This window comes from Halichoerus grypus, chromosome 8, assembly GCF_964656455.1.
Source record: "Halichoerus grypus chromosome 8, mHalGry1.hap1.1, whole genome shotgun sequence".
NCBI lineage: Eukaryota > Metazoa > Chordata > Mammalia > Carnivora > Phocidae > Halichoerus > Halichoerus grypus.
The window spans coordinates 25469581-25490371 of record NC_135719.1 but is presented as its reverse complement, the minus strand read 5'-3'; the positions used below and the strand labels follow the sequence as shown (position 1 = coordinate 25490371).

General features: G+C 45.4%; 1 protein-coding gene across 5 annotated transcripts in view; it reads left to right on the top strand.

The window, feature by feature from the left end:
• ADAMTS17 (ADAM metallopeptidase with thrombospondin type 1 motif 17) overlaps positions 1 to 20791 on the top strand; it is a 348978-nt gene that overhangs the window by 60071 nt on the left and 268116 nt on the right. For all 5 annotated transcript variants that reach the window (XM_078078954.1, XM_078078952.1, XM_078078953.1 and 2 more), the window contains exons 4-6: positions 2769 to 2941; positions 17078 to 17161; positions 17925 to 18082. In XM_078078954.1, coding sequence (XP_077935080.1) covers positions 2769 to 2941; positions 17078 to 17161; positions 17925 to 18082 — 415 coding nt within the window. The remainder of the gene's footprint in view (positions 1 to 2768; positions 2942 to 17077; positions 17162 to 17924; positions 18083 to 20791) is intronic.

Below are 20791 nucleotides of genomic sequence, written 5' to 3'. Positions count from 1 at the left end.
CACTCACCCACCCACCCACCCACCCACCCATCCACCCATCCACCCATCCATCCATCCATCCATCCATCCATCCATGGGTGCATTTGTCCAGTGAATTTCCTGCCACACCACGTGCTAGGCCAGGGGCTGGGGGCCATGAAGGGAACTACATGGGATAGTTGTAGTGAAAATCCTTTAAAAACCACAGAGCAAAAAAATTAAAAAATTAAAAAAAAAAAACAACACAAAAACCCGGAGCTCCTGACCATTGTGTTTTACCTATTAGTATTCTGGGCACGTGTCAACCCATAGCATTTCACCCTGTAGGACACCCTGTTTATTAGCTCTCTGTGGTCCATCAGGGACGGAGAGGTAAGTCTTATTAGTCCTACTTTGTACTTAAAGAATGATGCCCAGTGCAGTATTTTTTAAAAGATTTTATTTATGAGAGAGAGAGCGAGCAAGTGAGCATGAGCAGAGGGAGGGGTAGAGGCAGAGGGAGAGGGAGAAGCAGGCTCCCCTCAGAGCAGGGAGTCTGATGTGGAGCTCGATCCCAGGAGCCCGGGATCATGACCTGAGCCAAAGGCAGACGCTTAACGACTGAGCCACCCAGGCGCCCCCCAGTGCAGCATGTTGATCTGGTCTGGGAGTGATGGGCTACTTCTCTCAGAGACTGCTCAGCTCACATGGTTCAAGTTCACCATCTTCCAGGGACAGATTGCTAATGTGTCCTCTGGACCTTGCCAAAAATATAGCTCTTTCCACACAAGAACCTGAAAACATAGGACACTTTGCAAAAGTAAGTGCTGAGCAGCCCACCTGGGCGGGGGGGGGATCTGCAGATGAGACTAGGAGTTGGACCTGCAGCACCACGTGGCTGGGAGAACGTGGTTGTGCTCATGACAACAGAATGCTTACTTGGGTGGCCCTTCACTTCCACTGCGTTGAAATGGGAGCAAGGTGGTTTGTTACAAAATCCAGGTCAGCCTGATCCAGGCAGGGAGCACCTGGCAAGCAAGCACCCTGAGCCCAGAATGTGGAGATCACCCCTGTGCCTCCTTCCTCGTGGTCAGAGATGAATGGGTTGCTGAATGTGGGTATAGGTTTACAAAGAGACCTTGGACAAGCGGCCTCTTCGTTCTGCCCATGTGTAAGGCAGCGCTATCGGAGACCTGGCCTTTCGTCTTAGCATGGACTCTTCCCTCACTCCACTGCTGAGGCCCGGAAGTCTTGATGGGAGGTGGACCTGGCTCTGGGCGAGGAGAGACAGGACCAACACATTCATGCTTTTCATCTTGCGTTTCTGCAGCTCATCAGATAACGTACCTAGCTCCCCCATGCCTTCTGTATTGTTGTGGAGAGTGTAAAAGTGACATCTGTGTTTTTCTCAAACTCAACATCATTATTTTAAATAAAGTAATTCTGGTTCATTGTATACACTTGGGAAATACAGAGAAAAAAAGGAAAACGAAGATCACATATCCCCTACCATTCACGTTTTAGTTACGTTGTACCTACGTTGGTTGGTTATCTGTCTGTCTACTTATTTATTTATTCCCTTTGGGGGCCCAAGGGTACTTGTGTGCTAAATCTTTGCAAAATCACAATTTAACTATAAATACAGATTTAGTTCTGCCTCTCTCTATGTTGCTAAGTAATCGTCACAAACATGCCTTTCCTGCTGCAAACCGTTTTACCATGGCTGGCTTTCTCTGCGGTTGGATACTTAGATTGCTTTTTGGTTTTCACAGTTGTAAATTACATGGTACAGAGTATTCTTGTTTGTTCATGATGACCCATATCTCAGGCTGTTTCACAGTGTGCTTTTTTGGCTCTGGAAGGATGAGATCACTATGAAGCCAGTTTGTGCAATATGAAGGCTGGGTTTGCTGTGTGGAAATTGTAGCAGAGATGACACCTGTCATCTCTCTAGGGTCTAGTGCTCAAAATGGAAATAATAGTTATCAAATTTAAGAAGTGCCTTTCTATTTACATACATTTGGATCCTGAAAATGCATGCTATTCATATCAGCCTTTAGCGTTGGTCAGAGGGGTTTTCACCAGCAAAGCCTACGTCACTCTCACCTAGCAGCTTGGAGTTGCCCAGACACTCTGATTTGGGCTCTAATTGATAACAACGATCAGATCTAATAGGGAATCAGTTTATCTAAAGAGTCAGCAGAGGATTACCGATGACCCTTCCCTGGGTTGACGAAAGGACCCGTCTTGGCCGGGATGTGCGTGTCAGGTGATTTTCTTTTCTGATGCTGTTTTGTTTTTCTTTGAAATAATGCTTTGTTTTGGTTATTAATGTTTATGGCTCCTTATTCGTGACTGTCAGAACAGTGGCCAGAGTGCCAACCTCCCCGGGTCCCAGCTGTCAACAGTGGGGTTAGCCCTTTCAGAAAGCTTGCCGGGTCTCTGCCATTAACCTGAGGCGCTTTCCGATCTCTCCCCAGTGGGCCTGGGCTTCCTTTCCCTCCGCTGACTTTGCATGGCTGGCTGCTGTCCTCTGATGGGGCAGGTTTTCTCTTCCCTGATGTTCAGTCCCATTGGCCTCCTCAGCTGCGATGTGGACAGGTGTGAGCCCCCTTCTGCCCCTCAGCTCCCCCTGTAGGAAGTGAGCTCAGGATCCACCCCCCTCCCCCCTCGGGATGGTGGAGGTCCAGCTCTCCTGGCCCCTGGAGATTGACCGTTCTCTGTGGGAGGCTCAGCAGGAGGCCGCTTCACTGTATGGTTTTGGAACTCAAAATGCCAAGGCCTGCATGGATGTCTCTGTCGTTTTCTAGAAAAGAAGAAGCCAAGGAAGGGCAGGCCGTCCCAGGACTGGCGGGAGCGGAGGAACGCCATCCAGCTGACCAGCGAGCACACGGTGGAGACGCTGGTGGTGGCCGATGCTGACATGGTACAGTACCACGGGGCAGAGGCCGCCCAGAGGTTCATCCTCACCGTCATGAACATGGTGAGTCTCCCGTCGAGGTCCTGGATGAGTGCTCTGTTCTTGTCTTTTCCCCAGGTTGGGGGATGGAGACACAGCCCTGTCCCACGGGAGAGGGCCCGGCCGCCGACTCTGCCCTCGTGTGTACTTTCAGCTCGGGGGGGCTGCTCAGTGGTTGCCCCGCCTGCCATTCCTTACCAGCGGTTTGCCAAGACCGTGCCTAAGTGCCAGGCCCCGTCCCAGGGGGATTCCAAGTTGAGCGGGTCAGTCCCTATTCTAAGGAGTCAGTGGTCTAGTAGAAGGCATCAGGATCACACTTGAATGTGAATCAGCTCCTGCCGTGCGCCGTGAGGGCTGGAGGAGAGTGGGGGGAGAGGTGGTCTGGTTGCGGGTACAGGGAAGGAGCCACGAAGCCGGTGTCTACCTCTGATTAGATGAATGGGGACAGCGGGAAACCACATGACTGGTGAGGGGGGAGGGGCTGCACTCCTCAAAGTTTAGACACGGAAAGACTTTTGCATGCATCCCCACTCCACCCATCCATCCACTCTCCTAACGAGCATTTTTTGAAGACCCTTGGCATTGTGTTAAGGTGTTGGGGATATAGGTGCGAAACAGACCTGGTCCTTCCCTCGGAAGGCAGTGGTATTGGCAGACAGATAAAACGCCCGCCCGTGTTCTAGTGGAAATATGGGCAGGGACCGCTGGGGGCCAGGCGCAGGGCTGCTGAGTGATCATCCCACAGCGTGGAGTCTTCCGGCGAGAGCTGACCTTTGAGCTGAAGAAGAGTAAGAGTTTGCGAGGTGGGGGAGGGGTGGCCGGTGGGGCAGGGAGGCTCACGCGGGGAGGAGGAAGTGCTGGCCCTGGTCTCTGAGAAATATGTGTTCTTCGTCTGCACAACCCCGAGTCCTCCCGGTGGCTGCTTAATGACGGGTTGCTGTGCCTCCGTCTGCCCAGAGCACACCCGGGAGGAGGGCTGGTGGGGCTGGCTCCACAGCAGACTCTGTCCTCTGTAGTTCCTTTCATCTCATTTATGTTTTTTAATTGTCCAGAGCACAGGTGCCAGGAATAAACACTCATTACGGCAGCGCAAGCAGTAATGAGGCAAAGCTTCCGCTTTGACATTTGTTTTCATAATTTTATCGTCAGGGCGGGGGCCGCTGTTGTATCACAGGCAGGGAGGGGGTGGGACGTGGCGATGTAGCCCCCAAGCCCCCCCGGCTGTAAGACGGAAGGACAGGGACCCAGTGGTCCCCATGCTTGGCTTTCATTCAGCACTCTTCAGTCCCCTTCCGCTGCTTGGACGAAGAAGTTGGAGGCTCCACATCCCATTGCCGAGGGCAGATCTGGGGCCAACCCCATTAAATTGGGATTTAGATGTTTCCTGATGAGGCCTACCCAATAAGAGCGGGGCCACTGTGGTGAAGGGCATCTGGCATGTGTACGCTAATACCGAACCCTCCGGTCACCTCCGGTGGGGTTTCTTGGCCAGTCTGATGAGGCCAGAAAGCAAATGAGAGCAGAGTCTCCTGACCCACTTACACAGACTCACCGGGAGCTGGTTTCTGTGGCTCTCGTGGTGGGTCGCCATTCAGAAAACTTAAAGACAAGTTGTATGCAGCCATGGTACCTTGTTTTGAACAAGACCACCCTCCACCACTACCACCCTCCAGGTCCTCAAACCCTGGTTTTGAAAATCCAAAGAATTCTGTTCTTCCTGTGGCTGTTTTAGCCTAGGGATTTCCGTTAGGAAGTGAGATCTTCTTTAAGCCAGGAGGATGGGAAAGGACTGTGGTGGGGATGAGGAGCCCTGTCATTAGACAGGTCTCCAGGTGCAGTGAGCAGGGAGGTGAGGCCACCAGCTCACCTCTCTCCCGTCAGAGTGTTTACTGTGGGCCTGCAGGATTGGACTGGCTCTGTTTCCCTAGCTTCGGTGGATTTGGAAGGGAATCTGCTGGAGCAGCTGCTACCTTCCTTGCAACATGTTTCTCTCCAGGCTGCGGGAGGTAGCATCACGGGTGCCAACATCCTCTGGGTAGATACCTGCCCATCCACGCTTGCCGCTCGGACCCTTGAGGCTAAATCTAGACAGGCTCCTGTCCCCAAGGCAGGCCTGGGCACTCATAGGGACTTGGTAACACATTCAAAGCTGGGCGAATTGGGTGTCATGTGTTTGCTTACAGTTTTCATAGCCTCTCATGGTTGTGATGTGTGTGTGAATTAGATCAGCACCGACCAGAGGCACGTGTCTGAGAGGAAGGAAAGGAGTGCACGTCTGTGATGAGTAGCTGGGTTATTTCTCCTCATACCCGGTGGATTTCATTATATTTCCATCTTAGAAGGAAATAGAAGCTTGCAGGGAGTGCCGTAGTCAAGGTGCAGAGCCAGTGAGCAAGGACACGGCAGGGCGGGCACTCAGAGCCAGGGCTGAGGGACTCCGGTCTCACCTGTTCAAGGTCACAGGCCTGTCTGGGGCCCGTTGTTTCTCTCCATCTCCACCCTGGACTGCCCATCGTTATCTCTGGCATTGGAGACTGCCGGAGCTGCCTCGTTGGGCTCCTCACGTTCGTTTTCTTTCCTCTTGATTCCTTGCCAGAGAATGGCCAGCAAGAGCTTCATCCAACAGAATTAGGACTTCGTTACTTAGCAGCGCTAAGCCCTTCTATGGCTTCCTGTGCACTTGATGGGGAGTGCTCCCTGTATTGCACGGCCCTCCCAGGCTGTGGAACTGGGACCACCTGCTTCTCCTGAACTTGATTCCCTTCCCCACGTCAACGCTGAACTCCTGCCATGTGGGCCCCTGTTTCTTAGGTGCCCCAAGCTCTTCTGTGACTCGTGGTCTCTCTTTGTCAGGAATGCTCTTCTCCCCACTCCTTATCAAGCTAGCTTTCTCTATCTTTGAGCGCTCTGGGTAAATGTCCCCTCAGAGTGGCTCTCCTTGCTGACCCCTCTGAAAAGGCCAACCTGTTTTCTTTATCATAGCAGTCTGCTTTTGCACTTGGTCCTTATCTTGAGTTATAATTCCATATTTATTTGCTTTTTAAGAGCCATCTTGCTGCAGAGATTTTTTTTATGCTATTGAATTTAGGCTGGTATAAATTCAACTTAGAGCATTGTAACTTTAGGATGTTAAATGTAATCCCCATAGTAACCACAAAGAAAATAGCTACAGAATATACACAAAAGAAAATGAGAAAGGAGGGGCACCTGGGTGGCTCAGTTGGTTAAGTGTCTGATTCTTGATTTTGGCTCAGGTCATGATCTCAAGGGTTGTGAGATTGAGCCCCACGTTGGGCTCTGAGCTGGGTGTGGAGGAGCCTGCTTGAGATTCTCTTTCTCCCTGTCTTTCTGCCCCTCCCTCCACTCACTCACTGTCTCTCTAAAAAGAAAAATAATAAAATAAAAAAAGAAAATGAGAAAGGAATTAAAAAGTTTCACTATAAAAAAATCAACTAAACACAAAAAAGTAATGCAGGAAATGAGGGACAAAAAATGCTATAAAGCATATTGAAAACAAATAGTAAAATACAGAAGTAAGTCCCTCCTTATCAGTAATTATCTTAAATGCAAATGGATTGAATTCTCCAGTGAACAGGTCAGCAGGATGAGGGCTCCTGGGTGGCTCAGTTGGTTAAGTATCTGCCTTCGGCCCAGGTCATGATCCCAGGATCCTGGGATCGAGTGCCACGTTGAGCTCCCTGCTCAGTGGGGAGCCTGCCTCTCCCTCTGCCTGCCTCTCCCTCTGCCTGCCTCTCTCCCTGCTTGTGCTCTCTCTCTGTCAAATAAATAAATAAAATCTTAAAAAAAAAAAAAGCAGGGTGGATTAAAATACATATCCAACTATATGCTGTCTACAAGAGACTCACTTTAGAGCCAAAGACACAAATAAGTTGAAAACAAAAGGATGGAAAAAGATATCCCACGCAAATAGTAACCATAAGAAAGCAGAAGTGGCTATAGTAATATCACACAAACTAGACTTTAACCAAAAGAACAAAGAAGGATCCATATATTAAAAAGAAAAAAGTTTCAGTACAGCAAGAAAAACATAACGTTGTTAAGTCTTTTTGCATCTAATAAGAGACCATCAAAATATGTGAAGCAGAAATTGGTAAAATTGAAGGGAGAAACACACAGTTATGTAATAATAGAGACTTTAACCCCCCCCCCCACCCCGCCACTGTCAATAGCAGATAGGACAACAAGACAGAAAATAAGTAAGGAAATAGAGGACTTGGACAAACACAGTAAACCAATTCGATCTAACAGATACACAGAATCCTCCATAACAACAACAGTCCTTATTTACAAGTGCACATGGGACGTTCTCCGGGATATAACATATCTTAGGCTACAGATTAAGTCTCAACAGATTTAAAAGATACCATACAAAGTATCTTCTCTTGACCACAGTGGGATTAAGTTAGAAATGAGTAACAGAAGGAAAACTAGAAAATCCACGAATATGTGGAAATTAAACAACATACTCTAAACCCATGGGTCAAGGGAGAAATAACAGGGGAAATGAGAAAATACATACAGATGCATTAATGAAAACGCAACACATCAAAGCTTACGGAACACCACAAAAGTAGTACTCAGTGGGAAATGTATAGTTGTAAATGCTCACATTAAAAAAAAAAAAAAAAAGATTTCAAATCCGCAACCTTACTTTAAAACTTAGGGAACTAGGGGAAGAAGAACAAACTAAACTCAAAGCTAGCAGAAGGAAAGAAATAATAAAGATTAGAACAGAGATAAATAAAAAATAGAAAAACAGAGAAAATCAACAAAGCCAAAAGCTGATTCTTCAGAAGAATTAACAAAATCAACAAACCCATAGCTAGAGGGACTAACAAGAAGACTCAGATTACTAAAGTTAGAAACAAAAGTGGGCACACAACTACTAATTCTACAGAAGTAAAAGACATTATAAGAGAGTACTATAAACCATTGTACACCAACAGATTGGATAACCTTGATGACCTGGTTGGATTCCTAGAGTCACAAAACTTAAGGCTTTATCATGAAGAAAGAGAAAATTGGAAGATTTAGAACTAGTAAGGAGATTGAATCAATAGATTCAAAAATCTGACCAAAAAATACCCTGGACCTGACAGCTTCACCGATGAATTACACCAAACATTTAAAGAACAAACAGATCAGTCCTCTTCAAACTCACTCAAAAAACTGAAGAGGAAAGAACACTTTCTAACTCTTTCTAAGAGACTGGTATTGCCTTTACAAAGTCTGATGAAGACACTACAAGAAAAGAATACTACAGTTCTTAATGAATTAAAAAAATACAATTTACTTTGTGAATATTCATGTAAAAATCCTCAGCATAATACTAGCAAACCAAATTCAACAGCATACTGAAAGAATTATACACCATGACAAAGTGGGAGGTATGCCCAGAATGCAGGGTTGGTTCAACATACAGCAATCAATCAATGTAATATACCACATTAATAGAACAAAGGGAGAAAATACATGATCATTTCAACTGATTTAGAACAAGAATTTGATAAGATTCAATACCTTTCCATTAAAACAAACACCCAACACACTAGGAATAGAAAGTAACTACCTCAACCTCATAAAAAACATAGATGAAAAATCCATAGTGAATCTCGTACTCAAGGGTGAAAGCCTGTAAGTTTTTCCTCTAAGATGAAGAACAAAGCAAGGATGCTTGTTTTCACCACTTCTATTCAACATAATATTGGTAATCCTAGCCAAAGCAGTTACACATGAAAAAGAAAGAAAAGGCATCCAAATAGGAAAGGAAGAAGTAAAATGATCTCTATTCACAGATGACATGATCCTCTATGTAGAAAGTCCTAGAACTTCCTCCCTCAAATTTTAGAACTTATAGAATAATTCAACAGAGTAGCAGGATACAGAACCACTACACACAGATCAGCTGAACTTCTATATTTAACAATGAACAAAAAGGCAATTGAGAAAACCATTTCATTTCCAGTAGCATCAAGAACAAATACTTAGTAATTAACAAAAGAGGTGAAAGACTTGTACACTAAAAACTACCAAACGTTAGTGAAGGGACTGGAAAGACATCCATGTTCATGGGTTGGAAGACTTCTTATTAAGATGTCAGTACTACCCAGAGCAATCTGCAGATGCAGTGCAGCGAAGTCCGGACAATATTTGTCTTTGCAGAAATGGAGAAATTCATCCTAAAATGCTCATGGAATCTCAAGGGACCTTGAATAGCCAAAATAATGTTGAGAAAGAACCGAGTTGGAGGTCTCCACACTTCCTGATTTCAAAATGTACTACAAAGCTAAAGTAATCAAAACACTGTGGTGCTGGCATAAAGACAAATACATAGAGAGCCTAGAAATAAACCCTGACAAATAGGGTCGAATGATTTTTGGGTGACAAGGGTGACAAGACCATTCGATAGGGGAAGTGTTTGTCTTTTCAACAGATGGTGCTGAGAAAGTTGGATGTTCACGTGAAAAAGAATGATGTTGGACCTTTACAACTAATACAATATACAACAGTTAACTTGAAATGGATTAAAGACCTGAACATATCAGAGCTAAAACTATAAAACCCCTAGAAGAAAACACGGGAAAAACTTCACGACATTGGATTTGGCAAGGACTTCTTGACTATGACACCAAAGGCACAGGCAACAAAAGAAGAAATAGGCAAATTGGACTTCATCAAATTTAAAAACTTTTGTGCATCGGAGGATGCTATCAGTGGAGTCAAAAGGCAACTCACGGAACTGAGAGAAAAATACTTGCAAATGCATATTTGATAATAACCTGAACATAGAGAACTCCTAAAATGCAGCAACAATAAAAAAAAAAAAAAAAACTGATTTAAAAATCGGCAGAAGGATTCAAATAAGCATTTCTCCAAAGAAGACCTGGAAGTGACCCAGTAAGCACCAGAAAAAAATGTTCAGTGTCACCGATGATTAGGGAAATGCAAATGAAAACCACAACGAGATACCGCTTCATTACCATTAGGATATTATTTATTTATTTATTTATTTATTTATTTATCTAGGAATCTATTTCGAGTAGAGTTGACACACGATATGACATTGGTTTTAAGTGTACAACATAGTGATTCGACAGCTCTAGGAGTTACGCTATGTCACCATACAACGCTATTACCTTTCATCCCCATGGCTTGTTCATTCCCATAACTGGAAGCCTGTATCTCCCACTGCCTTTCAACCATTTTGATTAGGATGCTGTTATTTAAAAGTACATGTAATAGCAAGCTGAGTGGATGTGGAGAAATGAAACCCTTGTGATTGTTGGTGGAACCGTAAAATGGTGCAGCCCTTATGGAAACAAGACTGGTGGTTTTCAAAAAAAACTTAGAACTACCATGTCATCCAGCAGTTCTGCTTCTGAGTATATACACCAAAAGAAGGGAAGTTAGGGTCATAGATATTTGAACACCCATGTTCATAGCAGAATTGTTCATAATAGCCAAGAGGAGGAAGCAACCCAAGTGTCCATGGACGGATCAATGGATAAACAGAGTGTGGTTTATACATACTATGGAATATTCATCGGTCTTAAAGAAGGATGGGATTCAGACACAGGCTACAACGTGGATGAACCTTGAGGATATTCTGCTAAGTGAAATAAGCCGGTCACAAAAGGACAAATACTGTATGATTCCACTTTTATATGAGGCACCTGAAGTAGTCACATTCATAGAGACAAAGCAGAATGGGGGCTGCCAGGGGCTGGGGTAGGGGGAATGGGGAGTTAGCGTTTAATGGGTACAGAGTTTCAGCTTTGCAAGGTGAATGAGTTCCGTGGATGGATGGTGGTGATTGTCCTACAATAACATGAATGCATTTAACACTACTGAATTGTATACTTAACAGTGGTTAAGATGCTAAAATTTTATGTTACATGTATTTACTGTGATTAAAAATAAGTTAAAAAGCTCACCCACTAATTCTATTCAGCTATATTTACTGGGTACCTCATGTGCGCTGGGGACTCTTTTAGGGTCTAGGGATAGAATCCGGACCGTGACCAGTCCCATTCCCATGGAGCTCATGTAGTGGGACCGACAGACAGTGCTTGCTCAACACACGAGGCAGTAAAATTTGTGTGCAGATTTTATAAACTGCTATACAGAGATCCAGGCGATAGCAAGTGAGCGAGGCGGTCAGGTCACTTCTGTGAGAAGTGATGTTCCGGTTAGAAGGGGGCAGGCACTAAGGACCTAGCCAGCCAAGGTCAGTCTGGCATTTGGGGGGCGCAGAAAGAGGTCGTTTCTGGTGGGTGATGGGGAGGGGGCACAGTGAGGGGTGTGCCAGCCAGCTGACCTCACGGTCTGGTCCGCCAGGGCAGGGGGAGTGGGCTTCAGTGCACATGCGGTCGGAAGCTATTGCCGGGGCTGAAGCACAAGAGTGGCATGCGCTGATCTGTGTTTTTAAAAACCCCTCTGCCTGACTCTTATCCAGGGAGCTGGAGTCCTGCTCCAGGCTCTGGGTCCCCAGCAAACCACTCACCTGCACAGGTACCCACGGAGCGGGAAGCCTCTGCCAGACTGGGTCTTTGAGCCGGCAGCAGACTGCAGCGTGGTCCCCTGGACTTGGCTTTGTCCCTGTTCCAAATGTGCTGTCGTGCCCTTTTATGTCTATCTCTTGGCTTTCCTGTGGTTGGGGGCTGGTAGTGACATGGGAGCAGGAAGATTTTAAAGAACAAATTGCAGACGGAAACAGGTGGCGTTGACACCAGAAACCCGGGGTTGGGGCAGCCAAACTGGAAAACGGGGCCACTTGCCGGAGCTTTGGTTGTTTTTAGCTTGTTTAACAACCGTGGAGTGAAATGAAAACGTGAGATGTTCCAGTCGAGTTCTGTTGGGAGGAAGAATGGCATCAATTTTACTCAATTACCATGCGAAACAGACAACAAGCCTTTCTCTGGTGCCCAGAGAAACTGTCACGGTGTTAGAGCACTCGCTGGTTCCCACACGCCAGAAGCCATCCCCGGGGAAGCCGCCGGGGCGGGGGTGGGGGTGGGGATTGTAAAAGGCAGGTGGCCAGGCCCACCCCCAGGGCCTCTGGCTCCGTGGTTCTGGGGTGGGCTCCAGAATGCATTTCCAGCAAATGCCCGGGTGATGTTGGTGCTTCTGCTTCAGGGGCCCCCCTCCGGGGCACTGTCCAGGAGAAAGAGTCCTTTCCCGTACCAGGGTCTGGATGGGCACCGGACATGATTTGAGTCTGTCTGTCCCGGGGGAGGCCCTGAGTAGCACAGGTGTTCTTGGGGAACCCTGCGTGGGCACTCTGCACAGCTCCTCCCCACGTGTCCCCGTCACCTGCTGCTGCTTCTCTGGCCCTGTCTGCCCCTCCCTGGCCGTGTCCCCAAGTCGCCCAGCCAGGAGAGCCACATTGTGCTGCTGGGAGCTGGTCCCTCCTCCCCGCCGGCTTGGCCCCTGGGCTGCCAAGGAAATGTGACAAACGCAGCCAGGGCTCTGAACACTTGCCAGGACGCAGCCAGAGCTGGACGCCGGAGACAGAATTTCCAGACGATTGGCCGGGCTGTTCCTTGCCCAACCAGGTGTCTCCCTCAACATCATATGGCCGCCGCCTCCGGGACTTCTCCTGAGCGTGAATTTCCATGGGAAAAAAAGACGAGGAGACTTCGGTACATGTCTTTGGGGCCTGATGCTTTGTGTTTGTGGCTGTCGTCAGATTTTCGTCTGGCTTGCCGGGCTTGGCTCTGGGCCCCCCGGGAGATCCTGTGCATCTGCCCTGTGCTCTGCTGAGCTTTGTGGGAACGTGGGATGGCTCACGTCAGGTGACGAGGTGCTCTGGCCGAGGTCAGGCTCCCAGATCTGCTTTCTAGGACGTGAGCACCCTAGGTACGCGTCGAGGGGAAGTGCCTGCCTTCGCGCTTGCTAGAGAATGTCGCTAGAGTGTGAAGTGTCTTTCAAAAAAAATTAATTCAGAAAATTCTAATTGCGGTGAAATACACATTCAATTTACCATCTTAGTCATTTGTAAGCGTGCAGTTCAGTAGGAAGTATATTCATGTTGTGCAACCCATCTCTAGAACTTTGTCATCTTGCAAAACTGAAATTCTGTACCCAGTAAACCACCCTCCCACCCCCCCCATCTCCCAGCCCTTCTCCTAGCCCCTGAAGGAGGAAGCTTTGTCTTCTCTCCATCTTCCCTCCTTTTTGAGCATTTGCCCCAAGGGAAGCGACTGAGCCTTTGGGGTTGTGGTTGTATAGAATGCACAGAACTGTCATCAGCCCAGCGAGGAGGAAATGGACGGTTCTGCCAAGAGAGGTTGTTCCTATAGTTTTTCCTTCCTGAAATTCGCGCTCTTTTATGCAGGTTCTTTATGCAGCTTTTCTGTGGCATGTCACAATTCCATTGAAAATTGCTTTACTGTGTTATTCCTTTAAACCTTCCTTAAATAATATCCTCTCACGCCTTTGGCTGGTGTTGACATTCTAGGCAATGATTAGATTGCACCTTGAAATCCTGTGTGACTTGAATTTTCTCCCTCAGAACTGCAGGTTTTCATTCTTCCTATTTTTGATGTTTTGAATTGAGGTTTTCCAGTTTGGGCCCAATCCTACTGGAAAAATCTGAGTCGCAGCCATTGGGTGGTTCTCAAAATACCAAAACAAGGAAAAAGTTATGTGTTTTCCTCTCCTTCACCCAGGTTTGGGGATAGGTAATTAAGACATGACTTCAGTATTGGCCTACAGATGGTCCAGTGTAAAAAAAAAAAAAAAGAGAGAGAGAGAGAAAAGAAATGACTACTATTTTGTTCTTAGTGGAATAAATTTGGGGGGTGGGGTGGAGTAAGAACAGAACAACTAAATGTGTTCTCTTTTTCCTTGTGGGAAAGAATATTAAGTTACCCAAAGATTTTCTTTTGCTTTAATAATAGTTTTCAAAGAATTAAATTTCATGTAATTACTCTTTTTTAGATTTTTTTGTACTGGAAAAATAAGATCCAAGCAATGACACAGCTAATTCCTTTGTCACACAGATGCTCAAACATTGTATGCTTCACGTGGCCTTGATTAACTGTGGCTACAATCTGCTCTGGTTGTTGTTTTATGTTGTGGCTGATGTACCAAAGAACACAGTAGAAAGTTTTAATGCCTCTGCTGGAAAATTCTCCCTTCTAGGTTGTGTCTATCAGGAAAAAAAAAAAGAGAGAAGTTTCAAAACCAAGTGAAATAAGTCAGAGAAAAAGAAATACTGTATGATCTCACTTATATGTGGAATCTAAAAAGGCTAAATTCCTAGATACAGAGAAGAGTTTGCTGGTTGCCAGAGATATGGGGGTGGGCAATGGGTGAAAGGGGTCAAAAGGTGCAAGCTTCCATTTATAATAAGTCTTGGGGATATAACGTACAACAAGGTGACTATGGTTAATAATACTGGATCATATGTTTGAAAGTTCCTAAGAGAGCAGATCTTAAAAGTTCTCATCACAAGAAAACAAATTGTAACTATGCGAGGTGATGGGCATTAACTGAACTTCTTGTGGTGATCATCTTGCAGTATATTGTACATATGTCAAATCAGGTTGTACACCTAAAAATAATACAATGTTATATATCAATCACATCTGAATAAAAGTGGAAAAAACAAAGGAAAAACCAGGACACAATGAAGCAGAAGTATTTCGCCAGGTGTTCGAAAGATTCTCATCCCTGTTCTCTCCGTATCTTCTTCTACCACCTACCTGATCTGTCCCATTATACCCCCTGCATCCTGCTTTGTCCATATTACAGGAGAGGGACCCAGGGATTCTCACATTCAATGGGCCTTTCCCCGTCCATGTCAACTTTGATTCCTCTGCCTTGTTTGAGATTTCCTCCCTCTCTTCACCTTGAAACACTTTCCTTGGATTTTTTTTGATACTGAGGTCCTTCTACCAAGAAGAGGTGCAAAACCGAGAGGGACAAATCCTCTTTTGTTACTCTAACCCTGTCTCCATGACACACTGTGGTTAGAATGAGGACTTCAGGCATAAAGGAGGATTATGGCCTTATTGGCTGGACAAGCCTGCATATGAATTGGGGTCATTGTTGACGAGCTGTGGGTCTTGAGCAGGTGGCTTTCTCTTGATGAGCTGAAGGTGGTGGAGATACTGACCTTGACAGGTTTTGATGAGGGTTAGAGATTTCACAGGACTGCACGTGGCAAATACGGCCACAGGCATTGACCTTCCCCTTCTTAAAGGTCCCCTTCAACGTCCCACATAAAAGCCCAGAATGGGGGTTTTGAGTTTTCTATCAGGATTATCTAATACCCATTCCTTCTATGGGAATCTGCTGTTCTATGCCTTTTTTTTTTTTTAAACAACTGATTTCCAGCTTAGCTCTGTGTGTGATTCCAGAGTTTTCTATCATGTGCATATTTCTTTTGGGAATTCATATTTATGGGACTTTGGGGTCTCAGAGGCCTTTTTTTTAAAAAATATTTATTTCACAGCGAGAAAGAGTGAGCATGGGGGGAGGGGCAGAGGGAGAGGGAGAGAGACTCCTCAAGCAGACTCCCCGCTGAGCATGGAGCCCGACATGGGGCCCGATCCCATGACCCCAAGATCATGATCGGACCTGAAATCAAGAGTCGGATGCTCAACTGACTGAGTCACCCAGGTGCCCCTCAGAAGGCCTTTTAAATAAAATGTGAGTCATATTTCTCGTGTGTGTGTGTGTGTATTTTGTTTTAAAAAGACTTCATGAACACTGAAAATTAAATTTTGTGTAATTATTCTTTTTTAGATTTTTTTGTACTAGAAAAATTCAGGTTTTTAATATTTTTAATTAATATAATTTTTAATGAGTGTAATTTCTATCTTATAAAAAATTTCTATTTTAGCCATTTGTATTTTATATTTTAGATTTATAGAAAAATTGAACAAATAGTACAGAGTTCCCCTACACAATTTCTCCTCTTATTAACATCTTATAATAGTATGGTATAACTAATGGACCAATATTGATGTATTATTATTATTTTCTATTGAAATAATTAACATACAGTGTTATATTTCAGGTGTACAACATTATGATTCAATAATTCTATACGTTGTTCAGTGCCCACCATGATAAGTGTAGTCACCATCTGTCCCCAAACAATGTTATTACAATCTTACTATATTTCCTATGCTATACTTTTCATCTCTGTGACTTCTTTATTTTATAACTGGAAGTTTATACCTCTTAATCCCCTTTATCTATTTCACTCATCCCCCACTCACCTCCGCTCTGTTAACCATCAGTTTATTCTCTGTATTTAAGAGTCTGTTTTTGTTTGCTCATTTCATTTTTTAGATTCCACATATAAGTGAAACCATGTGGTACTTGTCTTTCTCTGACTTATTTCACTTAGTATAATACTCTCTAGGTCCATCCATATTGTCACAAATGGCAAGATCTCATTCTTTTTTATGGCTGAGTAATGTTCTGTTGTATATATGTATACTTCTTTATCCATTCATCTATCGATCGACACTTGGGCTGCTTCCATACCTTTTTGGCTATTGTAAATAACACTACAATAAACATAGGGGTGCATACATCTTTTCAAATTAGTGTTTTCATTTTCTTTAGGTAAATACCCAGTAGTGGGAATTACTGGATCATATGGTAATTCTATTTTTACTTTTTGGAGAAACTTCCATACTGTTTTCCCCAGTAGCTACACCAATTTACATTCCCACCAACAGTGCATGAGGGTTCCTTTTCCTCCACATCCTCCCCAACACTTGTTATTTCTTGTCTTTTTGATGCTAGTCATTTTGACAGGTGTAAGGTTGTATCTCATTGTGGTTTTGATGTGTATTTCCCTGATGATTGAGCATCTTTTCATGTGTCTGTTGGCCATTTTGTATGTCGTCTTTGAAAAAATGTCTGTTCAGGTCCTCTGCCCGTTGGATTATTTTTTTGGCATTCTGACTGATTATTATTGACTAGAGTCAATAGTTAATGCAGATGTCCTTTGTTTTTTTTTTTTTTTTGATTTAATAAAGTTTTATTTTCCAAAATGTAGATGTCCTTAGTTTTTACCTAACATTTTCTGTCTGTTCCAGGATCCCATTCAGGATACCACTGTATTTTTATTAATTTTTATATTTATGTCATTAATTCTCTTTTCTCTCTTGACAGGTATACAATATGTTTCAGCACCAGAGCCTTGGAAGTAAGGTGAACATTCAAGTTACCAAGCTCGTCCTGCTACGACAACGGCCTGTAAGTCCCCATGGACGCCCACCAGAGCACATAGACGGCGTAACTGGTCTGGAAGTTTCCTAGTTGCTGTGGAGTGCTAAGGAGGAGTGTAGGTGGTTGTCAGTCTTATCTGCCCTCCCAGGCTTTGCAGATGGCAACCGTGTGCCCTGGGTCAGGGACTGGGGATATCCAATGGGAGGAGGGCAGGTATTGTTACTAGAAGCTTGGGGTGCACATGTTCTGCTTGGAATTTCGAGAGAACCCTGAGCACTGAGCGTGTGTGCCTCCCTCCAGCCCTCCCAGCACATCTCACATATGCAAATCTAGATGGTGAGGTCTTTGGAAACCCGTGGCTATACTTCCGGAGCTATACCCCAGCCTCAGGCCAAATTTGGATTCACTGTAGCAGTGTTTTCTGGTCTTTGAGTTGAATGCATTCCCATATAATAATGTTACTTGCAGAATCGGGCAATGAACTTGAAAAACAAGAGACCGATGCTTGGTTGGGTACACAGTTCAGTTTGCCAAAAAAAAAAAAAGAAAAAAGAAAGAAAGAATATTTTTCTTTAATAACATAGTCTTCATTTGAACTTACAAATAAGGCCCTGGCCTCTCTCTGGGACTGGGCACCTGCCTACCAGCATTAGGGTTGGATTTGGGAGAAGCACATCACTGAATGATGTCCCATCGAGCAGCTCTCTCCACACTATATTCCGAACATAAACTCCGGCTTCCCTGGGTGTTTGCTTCTTTAACTGCCCCCACCGACCCCAATTTCTTTTAGGCCAAATTGTCCATTGGGCACCACGGTGAGCGGTCTCTGGAGAGCTTCTGTCACTGGCAGAATGAGGAATACGGAGGAGCCCGGTACCTCGGCAACAATCAGGTTCCAGGAGGGAAGGATGATACACCCCCGGTGGATGCAGCTGTATTTGTTACCAGGTGAGGCTGGATTTGGTCTATAGCTGCACATGCAACAGAGGAAAGACCTGTCCCTCTTTGGAGAGGAAAAGAGGACAGTTTGCTAAGAATTCAGGCTTGGAAATCAGACCTTGCTCCAACTCTCTGAGCCTTGGATTCCTCATCAGTAAAATTGGGGATCTATTACAGTACCTAACCCTTAGTTATGAGGGTTCAGTGAGCACAAGAAGTGCTTTTCACGGTGCCTGGCCCAAAGTAAGGATGCGGTAAGTGCTAGCCATAATTGTTGCTGTTGTTATTATTAATATAAAAGTAGCAAAATTCTGGTTACCCGAGAGTCTTAACACTTCTAAGAAAATGCATCTACTACCTCTCCTGGGCACCAAATAAAACACTCACCGGGCAAGAGCTAACCTGTGTTCGAGGCTGCCTCCCAACTGGCTTGAGCACGCTACTGGGGGGAGAGTGGATACCCCGAGTTCCCTGTGGGAGGGAGTCCATGTAGGCATCCATGTGCTGTGCACGGCCCCAGCCCCGGGGCACTCCTGGGGCAATAGCGGTCGGCAGAGATGCCTGGGGAATTCCCATGCACGTTCTGTTGCAAGTAAGGAGCTGAGCTGCTTTCTAGACTACAGAGCTGGACTTTTCCAGACTGTGAGGGACACCAGGGGCCCCGCAGCGGACCACAGAAACGAGACAGCCTTCCACACAGGCAGCAGTCACGTTATCTTAGCTTGCTAGGGCTGCAGTAACAAATGACCACAGACTGGGGGGCTTAGAACAACAGAAATGTATTCTTGCACCGTTTTGGAGGCCAGAAGTCCAAGATCACGGTGTGGGCAGGGCCGTGCTCTCTCCGAAGGCTCCAGGAGAGGAGCCTTGCTTCCTTCTTTCTAACTTCCAGTGGTGGCCTGCAATCTTTGGCATCCCTTGTCTTGTAGACGCATGGCTCTGACCTGTCCTTCACTGTCACCCTGTCATGCGGCCTCCTCCCTCTGTCCCTATTTCCCTCTTCTCATAAGGACACCGGTCCTTGGATTAGGGCCCAGCTTGGCCCAGTGGGACCTCATCTGAACTTGCTTACACCTGCACTGACCGCCTTTCCAAATAAGATTGCATTCCCGGGTACAGGTACCAAGCGTTAGGACTTGAACATATCTGTTTTTGGGAACACAATTTAACCCACAACAGATATGGATATGGCTCTTTCATTTTTCCCTTATGTCTCAAACCTCTCTGAGAAAAACTGATTTGCTTGGGTTCCTTTACTTCCACGATGTAAGTAGAATGCATTATGTATTCACACCAAGACCCCCCTTTACAAAATAGGCAGAAGTGTTTCTTGATAATTTTAATCTGTCAGATTAAAATATCAAAATGTTATTAGACTTGCTATGAATCTGTCCATTGTGAATTTCAAGGAATTTTTTAAAATTAACTTAAGGAAACTACTTCTCAAATTATATATTTTCTTTTTTTTTCTCCTGAGTTCAGAGGTAAAGCTTTAGATAGGAGCACTTTACCATTCTGTTAGCTTGAGACAGCCTGCCCCTCTAAGAGGGGCCAGAAAGGCCCTCTGGTGTATCTCTTGAGCCACGTACTGTAAGCCCCTGGCCCAGTGATGCTCCGAAGCTGGCTGGGAAAGTTCTGGCACCTTATCCCCAGGCACCAGGCAATGCAACTGCCTAACTTTCTCCTCTTTAAAAAACCCAGAACATGCACATTGCTACCACCAGACACCAGACACATACCTCATCACCCTTGTGGATGATGCATCAGTCGCCCACCCCAAAGGGTTAAAATGTACTCTGTAGCACACTGATCCCTTATGAGAGCATTTTCTGCTCTTACAGGATATGATTTAAATGTATAATGGGACATGTGAGAAGACATCTATTCAGTAATTCTGATTGCCTGCCATCCGGCTGGTACCCTACCAGGCACCAAGGACAAGCGATGAGCAGGAGCCGGTTCTTGCTTTGGATCTGGGTTTGCCCACCCCAGGGAGTGCTGGGAGCCTCCAGGTACCACCTCCCCCAGTGGCTCTGCTTCCCCTCCCCCCCGCCTCGTGCTCACTGGCCAGAGGTTGCCATGGCTCCAGGCACTTTGAAGTGGTTTTTGAAGCCTGTGGGGCCTGCGGATTGCAGTGTTGGGGTGATAGGTAGTACCCTTTGAGAGCGGATTTGATTTGGGGAGCAGGGAAGAGTCTTTGGGAACCATGTCCGCGTATGACTGTAAATTCGCACGACTGATTTTCCAAATGCTAATTAAGTGAGGTCCTAGAGAAGAGCTCTAAATAACATCATCTTTGGAATGTTCAACTAAACTTCCAAGGTCACTACTTTGAAAGTGGTTCGTACCAAAACTAGATAAAATGTACAGATTCTGGTGTTTGTGAGACCTTTCCCGATGTCGTCTTTTGCCTGCAGTTTCATTCCTTGTCTGGGTCGAGGATGCGCTTGCAAGTGGTCTTGGTTTGGGAACGAGCAGCCCCCCCCCCTTTATTTTTCAGAGGCAGTAAGTGTTACTGAAATCAGTGTTGACAAAACTTCTGGATTAGCCTTTCCACAAAATGCCGACGGCAGACGCGAATGCACCCTTGGCCTGAGAAGGCTGTCAGTTAGGTTTCCTGGCTTTCTTTTCTGCTTCCTGCCTCCAACAGACTTACTTACTGTACTGGAAATATTGTGCGTAAAAATGTCAGTATTTTTTTACATCGCACACCCATTA